The 16,651-nt window shown below is 38.4% G+C and overlaps 1 protein-coding gene across 3 annotated transcripts in view; it reads left to right on the plus strand.

Annotated features, from left to right (window-relative positions):
• Positions 1 to 16,651, plus strand: part of ACBD6 (acyl-CoA binding domain containing 6) — a 180,969-nt gene that overhangs the window by 143,298 nt on the left and 21,020 nt on the right. For all 3 annotated transcript variants that reach the window (XM_070497596.1, XM_070497595.1, XM_014845272.3), the window contains one exon: positions 5,352 to 5,382. In XM_070497596.1, coding sequence (XP_070353697.1) covers positions 5,352 to 5,382 — 31 coding nt within the window. The remainder of the gene's footprint in view (positions 1 to 5,351; positions 5,383 to 16,651) is intronic.

Below are 16,651 nucleotides of genomic sequence, written 5' to 3' on the forward strand. Positions count from 1 at the left end.
GGGGAAAAGTAGACTAAAAGAATCTGCCATCAACACAGAGTTGACGTGGAGAGTTTGTCTTGGCCTGTGCTCCAAGCCCAGGAGTGGGAGGTGGGGTGGGAGAGAGGTTTGCTGTTTTTCAATTTACGCGACTTAAGTATTTGGAAATCTCCAAGCTGAGAAACTGACATCGGGATCTCAGACTGATGCTCTGTCTGCAGTGCCTGGCAGAAATAAAAGCAAAGTCGTTCTGGCGGACAGACCCTCAATCCACGGAACATAGCACAGAATTTTTCACAGATAAAACCCCACTTAAAATGAATTTACAGTCCAAAATTATAAAGCACACAGGAAGCAATCAACAATAAGCAGATCTCAGGCAGCACGAGAACATCACGTCTGCGTTCAGTGAACTCAAATAAAAGAAATACAGGGACTATAAGTCTTTTTAAAATGTTCATATATATCAAAGATGAATTTTAAAATATGAGAAAAGAGCAAGACACTATCTTTAAAGGTTGGGGGATAGTTTTCAAGCAGAGTGAAGAGCATTTACAGCTGTGGGAGTCCAGATAGGTATTTTTATTGGGAATTAGCAGTCACAAAGTTGGGAGGACAAGGAATTGGGAGGAAGATGACCAGGATCAGGTCATAAATTGCCTTGCATTCTGTATTAGTGAGAGCTCTGGTTTGCAAGTGACAAGAAGATCACGTTTGTCTAGGGAGCATTTTGTTGTTGTTGGCTCACCTAACCAAGAAGGCAAGGCTGGAGTTGGAATGACAAGAGCCAGAGACTCTCATTCTCTCTCCGTCTCTCACTGCTGCTTTTTTCTTTGTGAATGTTTCATTCTCTTCTACTGCAGACTGGTTTTCTCCAAGAAGTGAGCAGCATTGCCACTTGCAATTTTTGGCTCACACCTTTTACTTTCTCTTTTCTTTTTTTTTAAATTGTGGTAATGGGGCCAGCCCGGTAGCATAGTGGTTAAGTTCACTCACTCTGCTTTGGCGGCCCAGGGTTCGCAGGTTTGGATCCTGGGCATGGACCTACACACTGCTCATCAAGCCATGCTGCAGCAGCGTCCCACATACAAAATAGAGGAAGATTGGCACAGATGTTATCTCAGGGACAATCTTCCTCACGCAAAAAGAGGAAGATTGGCAACAGATGTTAGTTCAGGGTGAATCTTCCTTACCAAAAAAAAAAACCTGTGGTAAAATATACATACCATAAAATTAACCCTTTTTTAAAATTTATTTATTTTTTTATTGCAGTAACATTGGATTATAACATTACATAGCTTTCAGATGTACATCATATTTTAAATTCTGTGTAGATTACATCATGTTCACCACTCAAAAACTAATTACAGTCCATCCCCTCACATGTGAGCCTAATCACCCCTTTTACCCTCCCCCATTGCCCCTTCCCCTATGGTAACCACCAGTCCAATCTCCATTCCTATGCATTTGTTTGTCGTCGTTTTTATCTTCTACTTATGAGTGAGATCATACGGTATTTGACCTTCTCCCTCTGACTTATTTCACTTAGCATAATACTCTCAAGGTCCATCCATGTTGTCACGAATGACTGGATTTCATCATTTCTTAAGGCTGAGTAGTATTCCATTGTGTACATATACCACATCTTTATCCATTCGTCCCTTGATGGGCACCTAGGTTGCTTCCGAGTCTTGTCTATTGTGAATAATGCTGCAATGAACATAGGGGTGCAAGTATCTTTATGCATTTGTGATTGTAAGTTCTTTGGATAAATACCCAGCAGTGGAATAACTGGATCACATGATTGATCTATTCTTAATTTCCTGAGGATACTCCATACTGCTTTCCATAATGGCTACACCAGTTTGCACTCCCACCAGCAGTGTACGAGGGTTCCCTTCTCTCCACATCCTCTCCAACACTTGTTGTTTCCTATCTTGTTAATTATAGCCATTCTGACTGGAGTGAGGTGATACATCATTGTAGTTATGATTTGCATTTCCCTGATAGCTAATGATGTTGAGCATCTTTTCATATGCCTGTTGGCCATCCATATATCTTCTTTGGAGAAATCTCTGTTCAGATCTTTTGCCCATTTTTTAATTGGGTTGCTGGTTTTTTTGTTGTTGAGATGTATGAATTCTTTGTATAGTTTGGATATTAACCCCTTATCTGATATATGGTTTGCAGATATCTTGTCCCCATTGTTAGATTGTCTTTTTGTTTTGTTGATGGTTTCCTTTGCTGTGCAGAAGCTTTTTAGTTTGATGTCGTCCCATTTGTTCATTTTTTCTTTTGTTTCCCTTGCCTGGTCAGAAATGGTACTTGAAAATATGCTGCTAAGACCGATGTCAAAGAGCATACTGCATATGTTTTCTTCTAGAAGTTTCATGGTTTCAGGTCTTACATTCAAGTCTTTAATCCATAAAATTAACCATTTTTAAGTGTGACGTTCCATAGCATTAAGTGTATCCACATGGTTGTGCAAACATCACCACTATCCATCTCCAGAACTTTTTCACCAACGCAAACTGAAATTCTGTACCATTAAAACAGTAACTCCCCATTCCTCCCTCCCCCAGCTCCTAGTAGCCACTATTTTCTATCTCTATGAATTTGACTACTCTAAGTACTTCATGTGAGTGGAATAATGTCTTCTTGTGTCTGTCTTATTTCACTATACCATTTTCTTTTGATCAAAGAGGAAAGGACCTTCTCTGTACACACATTTCCATCCCTTAGCTGCATTTTTTTAAAATCCTGAGAGAAATCTCTAAAGTTGACTTGGCTTGAGTGACATGCTTACTTTAGACCAGGAGGATAATGGGTGCTGATTTCTCAGCTTGGGCTACATGACTATCCTAGAATCTTCCCCAGTTCTCTGTGTAAACTTACCTTCTCTTAGAGTCCTTCCTTGTCCTCCCTATCTAAAATAGCACGCCACATCACTCTGGACTCTATTCTGCTGTTTTTTTTCAGAGCACTTATCACTGCCTATTATTAAGTATATTTGTTTGTTTGTTACTTCCCCTACCGGTAGAATGTAAGACCTTTTCTGTCTTGCTCACCTCTGTGAGCAAGTGCCTACAACAGTGACTGGGACGTAATAGGAGCTCAATAAATATAAATATTTTTAATTAATTAATTAATTGAAAATTGAGCTAGAGATCCAGATTTAGTATTTATTGGTAAAGTGATTAAAAGAAATTAATTATGCTTCCACCTCCTTAGTGAAGATGAGCAATTAGAAATCAAAAGAAACTGAACTTTGCGTATATTATGAACACAGCGATTAAACAAGCAAGTTATGCACAAATAGCAAGAGAACCACACCTTCTAAAGATGGATAATTGTAGAAAATATAACCTTGCATGATGGATGCATAAGTAGAGTCCTGAAATAGTAATAGATTAAGCCTTTTCTGAAATTGCTTTCTGTCTGGACATTTAAACTATAAATGTGAATGTATAAACCCAGCAGGTGTGTGTCTACAGACACACATACACTTTTACTGATTAAGATTGGAAACTGGCAAAGGAGATATGAGTCTAAAGCCATAATGGGCAGTACAGTTCTTCTGAAATTGCCCTTGGCTCCAGCCAGGCAAGTCAAAATGCTCTGGAGCACAGCTTGCCCTTGCTGCGCTCACCCTCGGAAGCATCACTTGGATCCTGGTTACTGTAGCTGCCTCAGGTCTTTTCCCCTACCTGTCCTTAACCCTAAGGGCAAGGCAAAGGAAGGGCACAGGGAGCAAGGTAGGGACTGCGTTGGAAAAGACAAGAAACAAGCAGGTACTTGCTCAGATTTGGTGCCTAATGAGGCAGATGCTTTCTTTTCTGCAATCTTTATGATTTTTTTTAACTGTTGTAACCGGATAGCTGTTGTGTTTTAAAATATAAAGGAAGAAGACTGAAATTGTAAATACTTTGTAAACATGATCATTTGTGCTTGAATAATAGCGTTTTAAAGGGCACTGATACCCAAACAAAAAATATGACAAAATGACCTTTTTATATGCAAAAAAAAAAAAAAAAAAGAAGTAGGCAAAAATGGTCTCTCTTCCTGACTTCTTGGTGCTGTTTTCCATCTTTTACTCCTCTTAGAGTTTATTATCCTTATGATGCTTAATGGACATCCCAGACTTAGCCACTGTTGCACCTCAGCCAAGTCTGCCCTACTCCAGGGTCCCTTAAAATTATTTTTTTCATGTCTCCACCCACACCTCCCGTCCAGATCCACTGAGAACTCCCATTTCCTGGTAGGAAGACAACTTAATCAAACTATATTGCCTCAAAGTTGTCTCCCTACCCCCACCAGCTGTCACCCCTACCAAACTTCTTCTTACTACCTGTCTGAACCAGAAATATGTTCCCTGTGGCAGCTTTTTAGTTTTCTTCTGAAGGGATTACATAGAGAGAACAATAGCCAAAAAGTTCTGAGAACCAACCCCCAAACTCAGCTTTTAGAAAGCGGGAGAAGTAGATATGGTGTGTCCAGGAATAGTTGATGTAAGTCATAATACCACCCTCTGCCAGTTATTCACAATAATGGTTAAGCATGTATTCTTAATTACCAGGGGCATCATAATCGCCTTGCATGTTACTGAGTTCATATCAAATTAATTACTAAATTCTATTTTTCACTTGTACTTAATCCTTGTTATTCATTGCTCATGTAGTGTGATCACCTGCTCTCAGTTTAAGAAGTAGCATTGCCAAAAAGTACTCATGTGCTATAATTAGTATAGTTAGAATATCTTGATTTTTAAAAGAAAAAAAAAATTAACTGAACTGTTAGAGTTTCCTAAGTAGTCTGTGGGAACTTTTGATTTTTCTCAACAACTTCTAGGACTTTATGTGCTTTGAAATCACATTTCTTTATGATATTTGATCTGATTAGGAAACCTAATGTTCTGAGCCTGGAATTTGTAAATCTTTGCAAAGGGATTTAAAAAGCTGCTAACTCTTACTATAAATCACAGACTTCTTACATAGATTTGGGGATAAGCTTAGAAAAACATTATAATGCTAGCCAAGATAAATGATGTACAGTGTCAGTTTTTCTGCCACTAATTGGGTAATCAAACTGCCACATTTTAATGGGTTCCCTTTGGTTTAGTATCTGCAGATCTGGTTACCCTGTCCCTCTGCTGTAGCTGCTGCAGTGCACAAGGTACCATTCAACATCCTCCCGTTCTCCAGGATGGAGGGCTTGGGCAGAAGTTACTGTGAGGCTCAAAGAACTGATTTCTTTTCCTGTATCTGATAAACCTATGGAACTTTGGTATATCAGATATATTTGCTATAGCTTATGTGCTTTTATACTTTTGCAATAACTTAAAACTTATAAAATTTATTATGTTTCTTTTATAGGACAATGAGGGTCAAACAGCTCTACATTATGGTAAGATATTTCTAAATTATTAGTAATTGTATTTGAAACTTTTCTCTATTTATTTATCTCAACTTTGTCTAACCCTACATAGTGTTTAGAAAAATGCCTGGCCTCTAGTAGAGATATAGTAACTTTTTGGTTAAAAAATAGATTAATAACCTCTAAAGTTAGAGATATATTATAATTCTTATGAGCACATTCATAGTAAATTGAGTATTTCTATACTATCAACAGAAATGGAGGCTCTGCCAGCTCCCTTTTGAAAATTTATTATTTCGTTCTTGGTGCTGTTGGTAACAACTAAGATGCCAATCATTGTCACTGTAGGAGCTAGAATCTTCTCCTGTAAGAAATGCTTTCTTGATATAATCAAAGTGAAGAAAAATAGATTTGATTTTTTAACTCATTTCCCCTACTAACTGATTAGCCTAGTTAAGTAATGTTCACTTAAATAATCTTTAAAATACAGGATAATCTGTAAGGAGGAAATAATATGGCTCTTAAAGAGCTATGGGGTACTTGCAGTGAGATAAAAGATATTGAAGTATTTGTAGACTGTGAGGGACTAGTAAAAGTATTCTTACTTCTGTTCTATTTGGGTGTGAATATGTTGAATAAAAGACAGCCATCAATATTTAGACCAGATTAGGGATCAGACACCTTCGGACGTTTTGCGAGGGAATTCATCAGGCTGTTTTGTGAGTTTCAGCCATTCTAGACTGCCCTTTGTAAATAAGTGGCCCAGATGCCCCTGGGCACTTTTGTCCACTACTTAGCATTTGCTTGGATTGTCTAGGAGTCTAAACTGTTGGGCTAACTATTGTGCTAATGACATTTATCAGCCTGATAATGAAGAGTGAAATGTCACCAAATGCATGCCCAACTCATTTATGAGCTTAGCTAGTGTAACCTGAGTACCAAAACCAGCAGGAAAAGGAAAATTGTGAGTCCGTCTCATTTTTTAATGTATATGTAAAAATCATAACTAAAATATTAGCAAATGAAATCCATCTATGTATTTTAAAAAGAATGATATGTTTTGATGAAGTTGAATTTATCCAAGGAATTTAAAGATGATTTAATATTTTAAAAATTTATTAATATAATTTGCCACATTAGCAAGTTATTTGAAAAACCGTATGGTCAAATTAAATGCAGGAAGAGCATTTAAGGAAATTCAACACTCATTCTAAGAAGCAATATAGAAAAGTGATTAAGACTCTGGGCTCTTAAGCCAGACTTCTGGATTCAAATTCTAGTTCTACTACTGAACTTGGACAGATTATTTAACTTCACGCATAGTGAAATAGGGATAATAACCTGAGAGATTTGTTATGAACATATAATGAGTTAATCCACGTAAAGTTCTTAGAACAATGTCTGACAGCTGGTATGTATGAAATAAATATTAGCTAATATTATTTTTTATGATAAAAGCTCTTAATAAACTAGATATGGAAGGAAACTTCCACGGCCTGATTAAGTTACATATCAAAAACTTAGTACAAACCTTATTATTAAAGATGGATTGTTTGAAGCATTTCTTTTAAAATCAGGAACAAGGAAAAGATGCCTACCATAGCTATTTCTCTTTCATATTGTATTGGAATTCTAGACCACACAAAAAGAAAAGCAAAAGAAATAAAATATTCATGGGATGGATAAAAAGAAACAAATCATCCATTTCAAACAATATAAATAGCTGCATAGAAATCCAAGAGACTCTACAGTCAAATTATTGAAACTAATAATACAGTTTAGCAAGAATGCTGAATACAGGATCAGTTTTTTAAAATTATGTTCTTAAACATTGGTATAAAAAGGTAGAAAATAAAAAAATTTAAAGATATTATTTATAATAGCAGCAAAATCCTAGAACTTTACCTAAGAAAAGATGTGCAAAACTTTCATAGAAAATTTAAAGACTTTTTAAAAAAAATCTAAATGAGAAATAATCCTTGTTAATAGGAGGACTCAGTTGTAAAGATGAATCCTCCCCAGGCTAAACTACAAATTCAGAGAATTTTCAATAAGAATCTCAGCAGGTTTTTGGTGGAATTTAACAAGCTTGTCCTAAAATTTGCATGGAAGAGCAAAGAGCCAAGATTATCTAAGGCACTTGGAAGAAAAATACGGAAGAGGGATTTGCTCTTCCAAATATCAAGATGTTATTTTGTTTTTTGTTTGTTTGTTTGTTTCTTTGAGGAAGATTAGCCCTGAGGTAACTACTGCCAGTCCTCCTCTTTTTTCTGAGGAAGCCTGGCCCTGAGCTAACATCGTGCCCATCTTCCTCTACTTTATATGTGGGACACCTACCACAGCATGGTGTGCCAAGCGGTGCCATGTCCCCACTCGGGATCCAAACTGGCGAACCCTAGGCCACCGAGAAGCGGAATGTGCGAACTTAACCGCTGCACCACCGGGCCAGCCCAAGATGTTATTCTGAAGCTATGCAATGAGGGCCGAGATCAATTCCTGTGTGGCGGTGCGAGAAGCTCCACTGACCTGCCCCCCTGTGAAACTAGTGAAAATTAATTTCTAAAGTACAGTCACCTAAAGCTTCTAGAAATGGTCCTAAGGACAAACAGCAAATGAAGAAACATTCTTCAAGAAAATCTGTGAGAATTCGGTGAGAAGGCAAGAGTCTGTGGCATTTGAAAGACGATCACTCCCTCCTTTCCCGCCCGGCCCAGCAGAGCAGCGGCTCTCCTCCAGGACACTGTAGCCAGGAGCACAGGGCTCCCTCTCCTCCCAGCTCCCAGTCGGAGGGCTTTCTTCCCGGGCCTATAACACACAGAAGTATAGTGTGTTTGCCAATAACAGCACAAAGGAGATGAGTGAGAGCAAAGTTATAACGGGCTAAGGAAATGACTACAGATGTTAAAGTAACTGTAACAATGTATTGTTGGATTTGTAACATTAATAGATATCACATGTATAACAGTACTGCCATCAAAAGAGGGGAAAATGGAATGGAACTTTATGAGAGTAATGTTTCTGTATGTCACTGGAATTAAGCTAGTATAAAGTGGAAGTTGATTCTGATAAGTTAAGATGTGTATGATGAACCCTAGAACATCACCAAAGAAAAAACTCAAAATAGACAGTTCAAAACTAATAGTTGGAGACTTCAGTACCTCACTTTCAATAGTGAATGGAACAGGGCCCGGCCCCATGGCTGAGTGTTTAAGTTCGCGCACTCTTCTTCGGTGGCCCAGGGTTTCACTGGGTCAGATCCTGGGTGCAGACATGGCACCACTCATCAGACCATGCTAAGGTGGCGTCCCACATAGCATAACCAGAGGCGCTCACAACTAGAATATACCACTATGTACTGGGGGACTTTGGGGAGAAGAAGGGGGAAAAAAAAAAGATTGACAACAGTTGTTAGCTCAGGTGCCAATATTAAAAAAAAAAGAAATAAAAAAGACAAAATAATGAATGGAACAACTAAACAGAAGATAAACAAGGAAATAGAAGACTTGAACAACTATAAATCAACTAGACCTAACAGACATTATTAAAATACTCCCTCCAATGACACCAAAATATACATTCTTCTCAAGTACTCATGGGACATTCTTCAGGATGGACAATATGCAGGCCATAAAACAGCCTCAATAAGTTTAACAGGATGGAAACAATAAAAAGTGTTCTCTAACCACAGTGGAATGAAATTAGATAACAAAAGCAGGAAAAAATTTGAAAACTCACAATTATGAGAAAACTAAACAACACGCTCTTTTTTTAAGATTGGCACCTGAGTTAACAACTGTTGCCACCCTTCCTTTTTTTTTTCCTGGTTTTTCTCCCCAAATCCCCCCAGTACATAATTGTAAATTTTCGTTGTGGGTCCTTCTAGTTGTGGCATGTGGGACACCGCCTCAGTGTGGCCTGACAAACAGTGCCATGTCTGCGCCCAGAATCCAAACCAGCAAAACCATGGGCTGCCAAGGCAGAGCGTGTAAACTTAACCACTCCGCCATGGGGCCGGAGCCTAAACACCACACTCTTAAATAACCAATGAGTCAAGGAATAAATCAAAAGAGAAATCAGAAAATACTTTGAGATGAATGAAAATGAAGACAAAACCTACCAGAACTTGGAGAGTGCAGCTAAAGCAATGCTTGCATGGAAATTTATAGCTGTAAATGCCTATGTTAAGAAAGAAAAAAGATCTCAAATTAATAACCTAATTTTCCACCTTAAGACACTGGAAGAAGAATAGAAAATGAAGCCTAAAGAAGGAAATAATAAAGATTAGAGTGGAAACAAATGAAATAAACAATAGAGAAAATCAACAAAACCAAAAATTAGTTCTTTGAGGCAGAAGAACCACCTGGTCAACCCACAGAACTGTGAAAAAGAAAACAATGCCTTGTTGTATTTAAGCCATGAGATTTCGGGTGGTTTATTACACAATAGATAACCAAAACAACTCACCCTACACACATAAATAGATTTCAGGTGAATTAAATACATAAATAGGGAAAAGCACAATTTTAAACTTGTAGACAAATATATAGGGTAAGGAGTGGTTTCTTAACAAAACACACAAAAGTACAGATCATAATTTAAATTGATAACTACATTAAAATTTCAAACTTCTGTAAAACAAAAGATAGTATAAGCAAAGTAAAAATATAAGATACAGACTGGGAGAAGATATTTAAAGTGCAAATAACCTATGTAAAAATTATTATTCAGAATATGTCAAGAACTTCTACCCAGTCAGTAAAAAGACAGTCAAATAGAAAAATAGACCCAAAAAAATAGATATTCATTTCACAAATAGGAAGAGCCAGATAGCTAATAAACAATAAGAAAAGGTGCTCAACCTCACTAATAACTGTCAAGAACTATGAATAACCTGAAATTATACCTTACTTTCAAGCTAACAAGTTAGCCTAACACGGTTTCATGGATGCTGGCAAACGACACAAAACTCCTGAATCAGAGACAAAAGACTGTTATTCACAGCACGGCCAGCAGATGAGCTTCCTGTTTGTGTCGTTTCCCCTTGAGTCCCACAGGAGCTATGTGGAGATGCCCAGGTAGAAGCAGCACACACAGTGAGTCATAGCTCAGGATCCTAAACTAAGGGAACTCCAGTCTTTCATAATGAGTTGCAAGCAAACCTGCCCAACCTTTGCCCTGGAGAACATATTATCTTTATTATACTGGACAGTAAACAAACCTGCCCTCTACTCTGGAGGGAAACACTACCTTTGTTGTCCAAGGTATTCACTAAACCAACATCCTTGAAAAAATAGTTCAGAACAAAAGCTGTCATTACGTCTGCTCACAAGAGGTGCAGAGGGGCCGGCCCCGTGGCCGAGTGGTTAAGTTCGCACACTCCGCTGTGGCGGCCCAGGGTTTCACTGATTCAGATCCTGGGTGCAGACATGGCACCACTCGTCAGGCCACACTGAGGCGGTGTCCCACATGCCACAACTAGAAGGACCCGCAGCGAAAATATGTAACTATGTATTGGGGAGATTTGGGGAGAAAAAGCAGAAAAAAGAAAAAGAGGTGCAGAAACATGAGAATCCCCCGGAGAATTGTCTCCCAACAGTAATCAGGGAATGCAAATTAAAACATTTGGATATAATTTCATGCTGGTCAGATTGGCAACATGTAAATGTCTATAAATATTAGTGTAACGATGTGTGGAGCAACTCTCATACATTACTGATGCGAGTGCCAGCTGTTGCAGCCACTTTGAAGATAGTTTGGAAAGATCTGGTGAAGTTGAAAGTACACACACCCTACCACCCAGCAGTTCCAACTGTAGGTGTGCACCCTAGAAATACTCCTGAGCAGGCATATAGTGAGACACGCTGGAGAAGACTTATCGCAGCGTTATTTGTAACAGCCAAAAATTTGTTTTATTAGCCTTTATATTCTTCTGTATGCCATACTTAAAATATTTGTTAATTAAAATGACATATATACACACACATATATACATACATACGTATTTTCTGTTACCAAATGCTTCTGAAAGATGGGTCATTAAAAATGTGCATATGTGGTACAGTATACAGGTAAAATAATCTCTAGGCTCCTTTCTATAAACAGCTCTCTAATGAAGTTACTGTTTTCCCCGCCTTATAAATGAGGAAACCAAAACTCAAAGAAGTTAATAAACTTACCTAAAGGAGGCAGGAATTCAAACCCATGTCTCTAGGTTTGCTAGGAAAGGAGAGAAAAACGACGCGCCTTCCCATGCCTCCTTTCACGGCACTCACATCTCTCACTCCTCAAACGTGTTTATGATTCTCTCATATAGCTCCTCTGATATCACTAAGAGCCGGTTATTCTAAACCCTGATTTTTAACCCAGAAAAAAACTTTTCTCAGCCACTTCCACAACTGTGGTGGCAATCTGGGACTACCAGGCACAAGTCAGACAACCACAGATAGTCAGAAAGGAGAGAGAAGGAATTCTTCACAGTGACGGCGAGGCCCTCAGTGCATTTAATGCAGGGCTGCCTCTTTTTTCTGGTGCCTGGCTTCGAGGAGAGAACTTTCTTTTACTCCACAGTGTTTGTCATAAGGTCCAGAGTTCACTGCTCAGCTTAGAAAGACAACCCCTGCCGGGGCATCCACACGCTCTGCTAAATCAGTTCTTCCTTCCTTCCCCTCATTCCTTCTTCAATCCACTCATTCAGACAGTTTTTAGTGCCTTCTCTGTGGCATGTTGTGTTTTCCTTTTATTTTTCCATGCAGAAGCTATAGAAACGGCTAAACTAGACTGAATGTGCCCTTGAGAATGTGGATGAGTCACTGTCATCCCTAGTTAGCCATTAGGGGTGAATGCCTTTATGGATGTGGGAATATGTCCATTTGAGTTTGACATGTAAAATGCATTTCTAGAGAGCAGGAAGGTTGGGATTTTTCAAAAAGTCTTTCTGACTAGCTTCAAAATAAGCTGTCTTTTCCTTATGTACTAATATGGAAAAATCTCTAAGATATATTATTAAGTAAAAGGATTAAGGTGTAGAACAGTGTGCTGCTATGAATGTATCTGTACGTATTTCCTAGTAAATGTCTGGAAGGATACACAAAAAGCTAATGTTGGTTGCCTAAGGGAAGAGGAACTGTGGGGCTAAAATACAAGCATAGGGTAAAAATTTTTCCTAGAAACCCTTTAATAATTTCTCTGTTTGGAACCATATGCATATATTACCTGTTCGAAAATTAAATTTAAATTATCTTAAATCTAAGTATCATAGGCTCTATTAGTACTGTAACTATGACTTACCTTCTTAATTATATTTCATTCAACAAATATTTATTGAGTGCCTGCTATTTGCTGGATAAAATATACCAAACATCCTTTTTAAAGTAAGAGATGTCCCCAGACTTTGGGTGTCCTTCACCTCTCACCCAATAAACAAGGACTTTGTAACCATGGTGGTAAATTTGTGAGCTAACACTGTCTAATCTGGGAAAACTGTGGGCTTGGGTTTCAATGTCAGCAAACCCTGGAAATTATGCTTCTTGAGCCAGAAGTAATGAGGAGTTGAAAGTGAGACCCTGCATGTAAGCTAGGACCTTTAAAGGGCTAGACCCTCAGTAAAAAAAAAAAAAAAAACAAATTAGATTAGAAGAATAAAATGTAAGAAAGGAAGACAAAGTAGCTTATCTGATCAGAATCTCGTTGGGAAAAAAAGCCCCACCTGACGCATGTTTGAGGTTTACATTTATACTCTCTGTTTCAGAAATCCTCAAGTCAGGAAATTAAGATAAGAGTACTAGTTTGGTCATGCCTGAGGGATCTGGCAGAAGCGAATGCTAAACTTCTCTTGAGGGACACATCCTCAACTAAGGCAGCACAAAATTCCTATAGAAGGAAGCCCTGCTAAAAATGAGCTCATGTGGGGCTGGCCCGGTGGTATAGTGGTTAAGTTCACATGCTCCACTTCAGCGGCCTGGGGCTCGCAGGTTCAGATCCCAGGCATGGACCTAGCACCGCTTGTGAAGCCATGCTGGTGGTGTCCCACATACAAAATAGAGGAAATTGGCACAGATGTTAGCTCAGCAACTATCTTCCTCACGAAAGAAAAAAAAGTTTACACACAGAAAAAAAGTCCAAACCTGAACAGACATAAGGTGGTGGTGTTACTGTTTTTATATATATAATCTTTTAAGCTTTTCAACAAATTTCTGAGCTAGGCCCTGTTTTCCTACATTTGCAGATGAAAAACTGAAGTCCAGAGAGGTGAACGGACCTCGGCAGGGTAACACAAGTTGTAGGTAGCAAAGCCTAGACACTTGTCCAGGTCTTCTGGTTCCACTTCTAGTCCTCTTTTCAGAATTTCATCACTAATTAGAGTCCTGGTATCCTTTTAAAACACATTATTTTGCAGAAGATAATCTTTAATAGAAATAAAATAAATGAAAATTGTTTATCGTTGGTCACCTTGGTGAGTGAGTCAAAATGTACTCATGAGTAAACACGTATGTCGATACCTGTGTCCACCTACGTGCTTTCTATTCTTGTTTCTGTTCACTGAGAGTTTAGACATCAGTAAAAATTATCCCTGATTTGAGTATCCTGCCCAAAATTGATCTAGTAAAACAACTCCTATCTTTGTCTCTCAGATTATATTATTTATCGTAGAAAGAACAAAACAAATACCATATATATTATAATGAAGACAATTAAACACTAAAATAATATCATTAGAGGTTTTGGCATTACAAATATATAAAACTAAAATATTCTAACAACTCAGGAATGTTATGTGAAATAAATATTTTAAGTTTAATAATCACTTCTAGGAGTGATTCATTTTTAATTTAGATTTTTTTTACAAGATCACTAGACTTTTGCCATTTTTAAGGTCATCAAAACAGTTTGGCATGTAATTATAATGATAATTACCATTTATTAAGCATTTACTATCTCCTGGGGAATCTGCTGGGCATATTTTATCCATTTAGTCACTTAATATTATTTAACCTTTTTTATTTAATAGGCACTCAATAGCTACTTGTTGATTTGATTTGAGTTGATTTTACAACCCTTAACCTATTCTTGGAAGTTTCATAAAACTATAAGTATAGTTAAATCCAGTGAGTGCAGACAACGTTGGGGATGTCTTGGGGGCTTAGCTGTTATTTTGTATGAATTACGGTTTGGTTTGACCGCTGTCCTTGTGTTGACAGCTCTTCTGATTATAGCAGTTGTCAAACTCCATCCTTAAGCAGGTTGTAAATCCTAGCTTCTTCCGATTAAAACTGGGCCAGAGCCAACGGCAGGTTAACTAGAGGCCAGTCTTCTACTGTGCGTCCTCACCAGTTCATTCTAAATCAGCTTTGTAGAGCAACATTCTAAGCCCTCATTTGCCTCTGTTTTACTTTGATGTTTTTGAATCTTCAGATACTGGTACTCCTGTGATCTTATGATTAAACGTGGTCCTTGCTGAAGAGTCTTATCAGTATTAGTGTGGTCTTCCTTGTAAATGGCCTCTTAGCCCTCCTCTCCTCTCCCTCCACCGGGAATACTAACATCATTGCATCCGTGTCTCCCAGGGGAAATCAAGGCTTTTCCTTGCACGTGCAGTCATGTGATTTCAGAGTGGGCAGGCTTTGTATCCTCATGAGCCCTCGGTCTTCCACGTAAAGCACCATCTGTTCTGTTCCTTCCACGCTCTTACAGGGCAGTGGGAGGAGGCATTAGAGTGAAAATAAATAAAATAAAAAAAGAAAGAAATTCATCATCAAAACCCTGAGGATTAATGGAGTCAGAAGGCTCACTGCTCTGAATGAAAATTCATCTTCACCTGTGCCAGTGTCAGGGCTGCCTCTGTGGCACTTGACAAATAGAGGTTCCCAGGGTACCATAAATTCAGCAACTGTTCTAATCCCTATAGACTTGCTCAAGCTTTTCCGAGATGGGCTTATGACTGTTTTTGTACTTCCCAGCACATTGTGGGCACCAAGCTATCCTCTCATTAATTTGGTAAAATGTTAGCACCCTTTCTTTTTCATCCCTCTCTCATCATCTTTGCCTTTGTCCATTTTGAGGGGATGGGCAGCTCACACATTTCTGAAAGACGACTCTGCCTTGTGAATTGTGCTTCACTGAGGATGCCAAAGGCAGAGAAATCAATTAACTAATGAATTTTGAGCAAATACTAAGTTCCCAGCATGGTGCTAGATGGAGAGGAGAATATTAAAAAAACCAAAAACAAAACGCCCAGTCAAGTAACTCACCATCTAATTGGGAGTACAAAGCATATGTTTTCGAAAACTTGGTTAGGCACCTATATGTGCCAGTAGGGACTATGCTCACCATAAACCTAATTGATGCCTCTCAACAGTGACTCTCCAAGAGGTACTGCAGGTGCCCTCCTTGTACTGGGTAAGATTCACTGTGTGGCTTCCCCTTGTCCTTTAAATCTCTTCTCTTCCTTTTCTTCTCTCTACTACAACTTCCTGATTGCTTATGCTCTCACATCAGTCTGTTTTTGCATAAACCCCAGGCATTTGTTAATAAAACTCCTTTCCTTATGGATACCTTGTCCCTTCCTCTGAAGTAAGGTTTTGCAACCCTAAATTCCAAGTTTAAATCTCACTTTATAGTTAGACTTGAGCTAAAGTTTCATTCACGTTTGTTAGGAGATTGTTATACAGCCCAGTTAGCCTTTTCTCAGCTGGTCGGCTGTCGTCCTCTAGATGTGAAACAAAAATTTAAGCTGCGTTCCCGGGTTGGTACTCACAGATTATGTCATATCTCACTGCTGGAAGGCTCACTTCCTACAGCACATATTTGAAATTAATGCCCCTTTGTCTGAGCTGGCCAGCTTAGTGTCTTCAGCCCTGGTACACATCCATTTAGCCTTGATCTTCATGCTTGGTAGTCTCAAGTGCAGGGTTAGATTTGAGCTGTGTGATCTGACAGACCATGGTAGTTATTATCCTGTGTTACAGATTTACACGCTGGGAAATTTATTCCTCTGATGCTGCTTTAAAAGTCCCAATTTTAAAACCTAACTAAGTGTTTCTCACAATAAGTGGAAACTGATAACTGCGACAGAAAGGTTAAATGATTATTTTTCAAAATATAAATGTCATGTAGCTAGTTCTATGCAGAATAAATATCCTCTTCTCCCAGCTACTTGATACTAGGCAGTGTGTCTTTGACTTTGTTATATTTTGTAAGAGACTGTCTTCCATTGGAATCTAATTTGGTGTACAGTGATTCATGGTAAAACTTTTCAGAAATGTAAAATAAAAATGTTCATTGTATTATTTGGGGAGATAAT

Source organism: Equus asinus, chromosome 25 (genome assembly GCF_041296235.1).
Source record: "Equus asinus isolate D_3611 breed Donkey chromosome 25, EquAss-T2T_v2, whole genome shotgun sequence".
In the NCBI taxonomy this organism is placed as follows: Eukaryota; Metazoa; Chordata; class Mammalia; order Perissodactyla; family Equidae; genus Equus; species Equus asinus.